The 11,497-nt window shown below is 28.4% G+C and overlaps 1 protein-coding gene across 1 annotated transcript; it reads right to left on the bottom strand.

The window, feature by feature from the left end:
- Positions 1-204: 204 nt before the first annotated feature.
- On the bottom strand, positions 205-9,190 carry LOC135951508 (D-3-phosphoglycerate dehydrogenase). Its single transcript, XM_065501167.1, has 6 exons — positions 9,014-9,190; positions 8,831-8,881; positions 5,746-5,900; positions 1,366-1,585; positions 1,126-1,258; positions 205-895 (listed from the first exon to the last, which is right to left on the bottom strand). Exons 1-6 carry the CDS (start codon positions 9,095-9,097, stop codon positions 540-542), a joined length of 999 nt encoding a protein of 332 aa, XP_065357239.1. The 5' UTR covers positions 9,098-9,190; the 3' UTR covers positions 205-539.
- Positions 9,191-11,497: the final 2,307 nt, after the last annotated feature.

Raw genomic sequence — 11,497 nt, forward strand, 5'->3', positions numbered from 1 at the left:
TCCCAAAATAAATTCAAGCCATCTGAATTCAGTTTCAATGATTCTCCAAAATTTTTCATTTTCCTAACATATATATTTGGTAAAAGGTCTTAAATTACGGAATATAGTTTAGTATTGTCACTAACACTACATATTTGTTGAGTGCAAATTAGAACAAATTGTTACGCACTTATTTTAATTAGTTTTTGATTAAATGATAGCAAATTATTATTTTATTTTTGTTTTCAATGTTTTTATTTACATATTTTAATATGTATTATTTTTCACTGAAAAATAAACTGTGTTTTTTTATATTGTAATAAAAGGAAAAAAATGTAAAAATAAAAAAAACAATTTCGAAGTAAACAAAATTCTAGTGATAAGTAATTTCTTAATCAAATCAAATGAATGGACGTATGAATGAATGTAAATAAAACTGATGCAATTTGTGTAATTCAGTGGCAAAGACAACATTATCGTGGTCGTCATCAAGCTGGTTGTTTTTTTTTCTAGCTTAATGACCCCTTATAATGAACCCCCCACTGAGAGGCCTTTGATTTCTACTGATAATTAGACAAAACATCACGATTTATTACACCCGGGTATGTGGTGTAAGTTTTCGATTTGCCAGTCAAGGCAATAAATTGTTCGGCTACTTCAACGGCTACACGTACTTGGGCCTCACCGGTGCTGGCACCCAAATGGGGAGTGGCCACAATTTTGGGATGGTTAATTAGTTTTTTGGTTACTTCGGACTTGGGTGGTTCTTCGGCGTAGACATCAAAGGCGGCGCCACCACATTGACCCGATTCGAGGGCATCGAGAACGGCTTGTTCGTCGATGATGCCGCCACGGGCTACATTAACAACTTTAACGCCTTTTTTGCATTTCGATAAGGTTTCGGTGGAGATGAGATCTAGAAGGAGGGGAAATTAGAAGAGATGTTATGAGAATTTAGATGCATTATTAAAAAGTTTAAAAACTTTGAATTAAAGGACTTATTTTGCAAAACTAAACGTTTTAAACTTGAATAGAAAATTATTTTTAAAATTGGTTATTAAAAGACCAATTTTGTATGGAAATAAATTTTTAACAAATTTCTTAACTTTTCGCATTAATTTACACAATGACACTGATTTTACTTACTTCTTGTTGCCGGTATGAGTGGGGTATGCACTGTAATGTAATCAGCCAAAGGCCAAATTTCATCTAATTCCATTTTCTCAATACCCACAGCCTTAGCTTCTTCCGCTGTCGTAATGGGATCATAACCAATAACCTACAAACAAATCAAAACAATTACAAAATTAATTTCCCCAAAAAAAGAAACCGAAAACAATTATTCCAACATCATCACCTTATTAAAGGTGTACAATAAATACTTACACGCATACCCCAGGTTTTCATGCGTGCAGCCACCTCACGACCGATGCGTCCCAAACCCAAAACAGCCAATGTCTTGCCATACAATTCACTGCCACTGTATAGTTTTCTATCCCAACGTCCCTCCTTCATACTCTGGACGGCCGGTACAACGGGACGTGCCAAAGTGCCAATTAGTATGCATGTCAATTCACAAGCCGAAATTGAATTGCCTCCTGGGGTGCTGCAGGAGAAAACAAAAAATACAAACAAAATACAAATAAATAAAGCGAATATAGAGACTGGAAAAGGTAAAACTAGTGAAAATATAAAACATACATATCGTCATCTTAAATGCAAATGGAAAGGAAAAGATATACATATTATATATCAACGTTTAGGAAATTATGTCCTCTTTTCAGAAATTTACAAAATTTTTAAGAATTAAACAAATTATAGAAGTCTTTTTTCAAAAATATGGGAATAAATTTTTTTTTTTTAATTTTAATTTTTAAAATGCAACAAAAATTTTGTTTATGAATCGTTTCTAATGAAATTTTACACTTATATAGAAACTTTTGATCGAAATCCAAAAGTGAAAAAGATATTTGTGAATTGTTAATGACAATTGCACAATTCCCAAAAAAACTTTTCAAAAATCCCAAAAATTGGATTTTTTTGATTTTTGGAACTATTTAAGGCACCATGTTCGGGGCTATGAAATCCCTTTTGCGCAGTATTGAAGAACATATTTGGGCATATGCGATTAGAGAACATGTTGTCTAAAGTTGAAATTTACATAAAAAATATGTCTACTTCGGAAGGATCTGGACCACGCACTAATACGAATTTTGACTTTATTTTACTTTTATAATATTTCCCGAGATGTTATCTTTCAGAAAAATATAAATACATTATTTATCTTTTTTTTCTGTATAATTTAAAATTAATGTAAGTACTTTTTTCGAAAAAAGAAATCGCGAAAAAACGACTTTTTTTATACCCTTTACCCTCGTAATCTTCGGGATCAAAATCTTCAATAGTTCTGTCAGACCTGCTTTCGAGAAGTTTCCTATTTAAAATCAGCAAAATCGGTTCACAAATAACTGAGATATGAGGAAAAAACCAGGACCACCTCGATTTTTGACCTATTTTTGACCTATATCTGGATTACTATGTCATTAATATTGACAATATGGATATCTCATGATAGATATATCAAAGATCTTTGCAACGACGTATATAAGACCATAGTAAGTTGGACCTACAATGGGTCAAAATCTGGAAAAATATTTTTTAACCCGAATTTGTTTGTCACCAAAAAAAAATTTTTAAATTTAAATGACAATTCCAAAAAAAAAAATTTCCAAAAAATTAAAAAAACAATTTTGGAAAAAAAAATTTTGTTTACCCTAAAATATTTAAAATTTGTACTTTGAAGTATAATTTGGTGAAGGGTATATTGGATTTGGCATAATTTTTAATTTTTGTTATACCCTAGGTGCCCCAATTTGGGGCATTGTGGCTCGGCGCCCCCATATTCAACACTTAAATTTAACAATACCTCCCTTATAACCATGGGAACTTTTATTAAAATCGATCTATTCGTTTAGAAGTTACAGATTTATTTCCACTTTTTTCTCAGTTCCCGCACTGTGCGGCGGCTTTATTAAAGAAATTCAAATGGACGTAACTATGCAAAAAGTTATAAATAACTACACTTGATCAATTGGCTGATTCCAATTTATATATTACTAACTGACCACCCCGGCTTCGCCCGGTAGTATTTACTAATGTTAGTTCTTCAAGTTTCACCAAACCACATACACCTGCCTCTTCTTATTTATTTGCAAATAAAATATCTAAATTTGTACTGCATACTTTAGGGAGCTTTTTTTATTACAGTTGACTGGACTCAAAAAACAAAATTCAGAGTTTTACCCGGTATTTTTAATTTTTTTCTTTACAAACCATCTCCTGAAAATTTCGAATTGAATAAAAACAAGTGCCGAATCTTATATACCCTTCACCAAATTATACTTCAAAATTTTAAATATTTTTAGGTAAACAAAATTTTTTTTCCAGTTGTTTTTTTAATTTTTTTGGATAAAAAAATTTTTCGATTGTTATTTTAAATTTTTTAATATTTTTTTTTAAATTTAAAATTTTTTTTTTTTTAAATTTAAATTTTTTTTTTTTAAATTTTACATTTTTTTTTTTAAATTTTAAAAATTTCTTTTTGTGTCTCTAAGTAATCTAGAGTGTAGTCACTTTTAACCTTTTGTGAGTAATTCGTACAAATTGGTTTTATACAAATTGTCTTGTTATAATTCCCATACAGTTTATTTTTATTTTTGCTTAAGTATACTTTGAATTTGTTGTTACTTACGAAATTCTTATAAGTTCAAAATTTTAGTACCTATACGTTGTTTGCTTCTCCTGTAAACTCAATAAAAAAGTGTAGTTACGTCCGTTTGCATTTAATATGACGATATACTGATTTATTTAAAAATATTTATAGGCTTTTTAGTAATATTAGGATAATAGAGGCTGACATAAAGTGTAAGTTCAATATAATAGCAGTTGTAGTTAATGGTGGTTTAAATTGTTTATTTTGACTAGACATAAAATTATGCAAATTTTTGTTTATGTTAATTATACATTGACTTTATGCAGATACACTACCCAAAAATAATAAACGCATTTCATATTAAGAGCCAAAGGTTCAATAAGAAATTTATACAAAAATGTTTAAATCCTTTTTCCATAATTGCCTTTATGAGGTCATAGAATAAGGGATTAGGATTTAGGGTTATACATATCGATGGTTGTCAAATTTTGACAATTTATAATTGCCAATACTCGTATATTTTTAATATGAAAAAATTATGGCAAACGAATTCCTTTTGTTAAAGCTGTAGTTGTTGTTTATATTCGCCTTGAATAGTATCATAATTTTCCAACAGGGCTGTCTGATTTGTTTTTTTTTTATTTTGGAACTATGGAATATTTTTGCACTTACGTACATGTTTGCTTGTAATTGTGTAGGAGTATTTAATCTCTTGTAAATTTGATTCATATCGAAATATTTCAATATTATTGTAGAGAGTTAATTGACCCTGAAAATATTTTGCCAGATATCTTAAGTAGATTAAAGTGCGCTAATATTTTAATTACATGTGCATTGATCTAACGCTAAATAACAATATTTTGTGTGGGAGTGTTTATATCAAGTAGTCTTGTAAGTAAAATTGGAATCGTTTTAAGAGTTAATTGACCTAGACAATTTTAAAGGATATGTGAATAGAGAACATATGACTTGAGAAATTGTGGCAAAAGTTAACTCGTTGCAATAAGTTAAATATTGCCTGTTGTAAACTATTTGGTTAGCAGGACCAAAATATTGTTACGAAATTGTACTTGAATTCAAATATAACGATTTTAACGGCTGATTTAAAAGTAGCCTAATGCTTTCAAATAACAGTGCTGTAATAGCAAACTGTAACATATCTGTGGGCATTATTAACATTGAATAAAAGCTTTCAGTTGACCATTGATCGTAAGTTGGCAATGCTGTTTGCTGCGACCATATATTCGAATTCGAATATTCAGTTAAAGAACATTGTACGCCACAAATGGCGTATGTATTAGAAACATCTAGACAGTTAAAGAAAAATCTAAAGTGCAGATGGCAGCAAGATGTATTAACAAGGTGGCAGCGTAACTACAACAATACAAGAACTATAATCATTTTTGTTTGTGCAAAACCGTGTAAAGTGTCAAAAAAAATTCACAAAAACACACTTTTATAAATGAAATAGTTTTTTTAACACTTTTAAATATTTTATACACATAAAGCGGTGACAAATACTCACTTTTTAAATATAAAATAATCGTTTTAATCTTATAACAAATTTAAAAATTTTTGTAAACAAGCTTTTGATATTTCACAAGGCGAAACACGAGTAGAGCAAAAAATAGTCAGTTGGCGTTACGCTGCCACCTGGTAAAATATGCCTTGGATGGCAGTGTTATAAATAGTGGCAGAGGTTGCAGTCGTGAGTGAGTTTATCAGAGACGCTATTCGAATAAACATCAACTGAGTGCCTTAAAGTGTGCTGTATTTTTCAAGTGAATTCGTGTACATTATAAAGTGTCTGTATTTCTGAGAATTTATAAACGTGTATAAAAAAAACATTGAGTGACTATTTAATTCTGTGGTTGTTGTACATTTTAAATAAATAAAGAGTTGTTACAATTTTCAAACAACTAAACGGCTTTTATTTGCAATCAAAAGTATCCGGTTTATTTAAAGGAAATAAACCAGCGTTTTGAAAAGGTTAATACGTAACAATATCTTAGATTTCTAAATTTTAAATTACTATTTACTTTATAATTACTTACTTTAATACAATAACTTTGTTATCTGTAGCAGCGGGAACATCAATATTATCTACACCGGCGCCTGCACGGCCAACAACTTTCAAACTACCAGCTCCAGCTTCCAGAACTTGTTTGGTGATCTTTGTATCGGAACGTACAATAGCAGCATCATAGTTCTAAAACAGAAAATAAAAATTAATAAAATAAATAAAGAAATCAGTAAAAGTTTAAAATAATTTTTTTTTTAATTTTTTTAAAAAAAAATATTTTTTAATTTAAAACAAGTAAGAGAGCTACATTCGGCTGTGCAGAATCTTATAGACCCTTCACCAAATTATACTTTAACATAATTTTTTTTAAATATATTTTTAGGTAAATATTTTTTTTTTCAAAATTATTTTTGAAATTTTTTTTTTTAGAAATTGTTTTATTTATTTATTTTAAAAAAAGTTTTATCCAAATTTTTTTTCTTTGGAAAAACAATTTATGACAAAAAAATTTTTGATGAAAAAAAATTTGATTTAAAAAATATTTTTCTCAATTTTGACTAATTGTATTTTAAAATAGACATAATCGGCCCACAAATGGCTGAGATATAAGGAAAAAACATCGATTTTTGCCCTATTTTTGATCTATATCTGGATTACTAAGTCATTAATATAGACAATATATGTAGATATTTAATGATAGATATTTCAAAGTCCATTGCAACGATGTACATATATAATGCTATAGTCAAATGGACCTACAAAGGGTCAAAATCGGGAAAAATATTTTTTAACCCGAATTTTTTTTTTCATCAAAAAATTTTTTTTGTCAATTAAATTAAAAAATTTGGAAAAAAAAAATGTTATTACTTTTTTAAAAAAAAATTTAAAAACATTTTTAAATTGTTTAAAAAATTAATTTTGTTTAAATAATATTTAAAATATATATATGTATTTTTGAGTATAATTTGGAAAATGTACATAAGGCACAGCCGAATATAGCTCTTTTACTCATATTTAATAGTTTTAAAACGTCAAACGAACGGACATTTTGGTATAATTTCTTTTTTGAAATAACGGGATTTCCAAAACTTACGCGGCACAAAAAAAAAACTGCTGCCTTTCTTTTTCTTAAATATATATTTTTTCCGAAATTGTCTAATTATGAAATATACAAGATTAATCTTATTACAAATCCATATTATTGAAGAAATTATCTGAATAAAAAAGTACTGATTTCTGTTTTTATAAAAATTTTAGGTAAAACAATTGGTGAAACAATTTGTAGAGAACAATTTTAGACCTTGGGAGCACTGAATATCGGAAAAGATCAGTATAAAGGAGACACTCTTTATATGTTTTTGAATATTTGTGATTTTTCATAAAAAAAATACAGCGAAATTATTTATTTATTAGCGAATTTTTATAAGACCAACAATTACGTTTTTCTATAGTACAAAATTCGGTTTACCGAATATCAAAACGAGAACAAAGTGCCTGTGCTCTTCTGAATTCCTTATCTAGACATCCTATATGGTTCTTATCATATAAAAAATGTTGTATAGATTATGAATTAACCCAACTATATTAAGCTAAATTGACTTACGCCACTTGAAAAAGTAACATTTCTAACAATTTCTTAACTAATGTGTGTGACAATAAATAGTTTTATTTGCTGACAAATTGATGATAAACAAAAAGTGATTGACTTGATAAAATAAGTTACTAAATAATCTTAACAATCATTTTAGAAAATCGATTGGTTTATCTAATTTTGAGGAAAATAACTAAACTATTTAGATGGTTTATATAATTAAAGGCATTGCAGCTGTAACTCTATAAGACAGCCAGCCCTATTCCAAAACTATTGTTATGTGTTTATTTTATTATTATATTCCTTGGCCACCAAACTTATTTTCATTAATTTTAAATATTTTAATTCAAAAAAAAAGTTTGAAGAACAAGAATTGGAGGCATTACTCCATAAGGATTGTTGTCAAACTCAACTACTCAATCAGCAATTTTAAAAACATTTGCTAGCAACAAGTTTCATCCAAAAGCAGGAAAATTGAAACGAATTGAAGCTAAGAGACCTTGAAAGGCGATTTTGTATGTCTGAAATTCAACTTAAACGCTGTAAAAGAAAATCAGTTTTGAACCGAATCATTACTAGCGATGAAAAATTTATCCATAGCGATAATCCGAAGCGTATGAAACATTTGTGAGGCCTGGCAAACCAGCCGAATCGGCGCTAAAGTAATGCTCTGTATTTGGGGGGACCAAAAGAGATCTATATTTGGATTACTAAGTCACTAATATATACAATATGGATATCTAATTATTGATATTTGAAAGACCTTTGCAACGACATATATAACGCCATAGTAAGTCCAACATACAATGGGTCAAAATCGGGAATAATATTTGTTAACACGATTTTTTTCTTTTCACCAAAAATTTTTTTTTGTAATACAATTTTTTTCACTAATAAATTTCAAAAAAAAGAAATTTTGAAAAAAAAAATTCCAATAATTTTCACTAATAAGTTAAACATTTTTTTTAAATTGAAATTTTTTTTAATTTTGTTTACCTAAAAATATTTAAAATTATTATTTTAAAGTATAATTTGGTAAAGGGTATATAAGATTCGGAACAGCCGAATATAGCTCTCTTACTTGTTTTTTAAATAATTTGACTCAAAACTTCATATAAAATGTGCAACCAAATTGTCAGAACAATTTTAAAACTTGGGAGCATTGAAAATCGGAAAAGATCAGTATAAGGAGACACATTTTATACATTTTATCAAAGTGGGGAGTTTAATATTTTATGCTCTGGGATAAAATGCATAATTTTTGAATATTTGTGATTTTTCATAGAAATATAGCGAAATTATGTTTGTATTTATTAGCGAATTTTAATAAGACCAACAATTCTAATTTTTTACAAATATAGGTTTACTGAATATCAAAACGAGAATAACGAGTTGACAATATTTTAAAATCCTTTGTTCTCAAATAAAGAGGTATTCCTACAACAGCTTCCCAAAAAAGTCGTTCCTCGTGACACTGTACTATGCTCTCGAAAAATAATATTTTAAAATGTTCACTTGTACTTACTTTAACTTCCTTGCATAGTTCCTCAACGGGCAATTTCAATTTATATGTCACCTAAAACAGAATAAAATAAATCAAATATTAAGAATTACACACAACAAATATAACTAAAACGTTTGCATAATTAATAAAAGAAGAAGAAAAAATAAGAAATAAATTTAAATTAAAACACAAAAAAAAATTTACATTGATGCCATTTTGCTTTAAAAGATCCACACAGGCACTATCGACTGCATCGCAAACCAACACGTTTTTAATATCAACCGGCATTTTTTTTATTACAAACTTTTTTCTTTATGTTGTGTATAAAAGTAAAAATATAAAATACTTTGGCGAATTTCAGACTATGGCAACCTGTGCTCACGGTTTACAAAATTCAACTGATTTCAAGTTCCAGTGTGCGATTAATTTGGAATGCAGTTGACAGCCACACAAAAAAATATTATTATCAATAGCAGACCACGATCCCCTTCAATATATATATTTCTGAGTGAGAGTGCATCATTTGTACAAGTTTGTTTTAGCTACAGTGAGTATATTTCATAAAGAACCGGCTTTAAAATTTAAGTAAAATCATGCTCTCATTTTTAAACAGCCTATTGGGTCTTATGTAGACGCACAGAGACCTTCAGTCAAACTCATGTCCAGTATTTATTAATATTTTGTTATTGTTTGTTTGTATTCTTTTTTTAAAGTACTTGTTATTGTTTTTGCATGCTTGAGACGGATGTACCCTACAGAGGGTTAAGGTGTATCTTCAGGTTTCATTATATTTATGTCGGAAAATAAATATTCAGCCCAATCATGAATAAGAAATCCGCGGGAGTTTTTTCCCTTTTTTATACCCTTCGCCATGAGTGGCAAGTGTTTGTCATCCGGTTTGTAATTTCCACAATATAATTTTCCGACCCTATAAAGTATATATATTCTGGATCCTTATAGATAGCGAAGTCGATTAAGCCATGTCCGTCTGTCTGTTGAAAACAATTTTCTGAAGACCCCAGATATATTCGGGATCCAAATCTTCAATAATTCTGTCAGACATGCTTTCGAGAAGTTTCCTATTTAAAATCAGCAAAATCGGTCCACAAATGGCTGAGATATGAGGAAAAAACCAGAACAACCTCGATTTTTGACCTATATCTGGATTACTAAGTCATTAAGACATATGGATATCTAATGCTAGATATTTCAAAGACCTTTGCAACGACGTATATAAGACCATAGTAAGTTGGACCTACAATGGGTCATAATCGGAAAAAATATTTTTTATCCCGATTTTTTTTTCACCAAAAAAATTTTTAAAATTTAAAAAAAAAAAATTTAATTTAAAAAATTTTAAATAACAATTCGAAATTTTTTTTTCCAAAAAATGAAAAAAACCAACTTTAGAAAAAAAAAAATAAATTTTGTTTACCTAAAAATTAAAAATGTATTTTTAAGTAAGATTCGGCACCGCCGAATATTGCTCTCTTACTTGTTTTCACATAGTTTTATTTACTAATGCATTCTCACCACTTAGGTTTTTGACAACTGAGTTAGGTCTTTGACAGGAGAGTTTCCGCTCTATGTATATATTTCTCTACGACTTAGTATAATTAGTAAAATGTTTTATAGATTCCATCCCTTTTAAGAAATTTAAGAATAAATGTGGGGAAAAAATAATAAAAAATTGTATTTTTTTAATATTCTACAAAATATTTATTTTATGGATCCCTAAATATGGAGGAGTCAATTTGAGAATGTCTGTCTGATCGTGGATTTCTTATTGTCACATATGTATGTAGCCTCAATAATCATCCTTGATAACTCATCTAAACACGAGAGGAAGGGGTATTCAACCTCTGTATGATTCCTTTTTATAATAGATTTCAATCGAATACAAATTAAATCATTCAATTCATTTTTAAAGTTATTTTATAAAGGATTTGAATTAAAGAAAACTTGAACCATTCAATAAGGAATTAATTATATAATGAATGAATTCTTAATGCATTGAATTCAATACGTTTGAAGTTCTAAGGAATTGAGACAAAAAATTAGGACCCGCAGAACAAAAGGCACTTGTTGAAAATTTAAAAATTTTGGAAAATTTATTTTTTCTAGAAGATTTCAACTCAAATATTATAAAAATACCAAAAAATCAATTTGTAAAAAAATTAGAAAAAAATACCTTTTGTTCTGCGGCTCCTCAAATGGATTAATGGTGTTGTTAAGAGTATATGTATATTTAATTTGATTTTGAAGATTGAATTAAGAATTAATTCTTTTGAAGCTTTGTACCTATATTACCACATTTTATTGCAAATCGGACCATTCAACGACAGATTATTTTTTTAATACAAATTTAGAATAATTTTAAAAACCTCTTTTAAATTTGAAACTTTGTCTATTTAAAGCTGGAGGTCCACACTACGCGTATTCGTGCTTTTCATACCTACTTCACATTCTACGCTTCAAATTACATGCGATGCTTTTTAAGCGTTAATTTTTTTTTATTATTAAAAAAACTTCGCGTTTTCTGTAGCTTTTATTTATTTGTTCACCATTAAACTTGTTTTAATTTATTAAAATTGAAAAATACACATTAAAAAAAGAATATATGTAAATTGTCAAAATCAGGTGACATGTTCGTGCGCCGCTTGTGACGCTTATAAAAGTAGAAAGTAG

The sequence above is a fragment of the Calliphora vicina genome, chromosome 2 (genome assembly GCF_958450345.1).
Source record: "Calliphora vicina chromosome 2, idCalVici1.1, whole genome shotgun sequence".
Lineage (NCBI taxonomy): Eukaryota > Metazoa > Arthropoda > Insecta > Diptera > Calliphoridae > Calliphora > Calliphora vicina.

Excerpts from the sequence above, each read along its gene's own strand:
- LOC135951508 (XM_065501167.1), bottom strand. The coding sequence starts at position 9,097 with ATGCCGGTTGATATTAAAAACGTGTTGGTTTGCGATGCAGTCGATAGT. Across the intron at positions 8,882-9,013 it reads TAAAGCAAAATGGCATCAAT|GTGACATATAAATTGAAATT; the intron begins GTAAATTTTTTT and ends ATTCTGTTTTAG. Across the intron at positions 896-1,125 it reads ACTCATACCGGCAACAAGAA|ATCTCATCTCCACCGAAACC; the intron begins GTAAGTAAAATC and ends CCCTCCTTCTAG.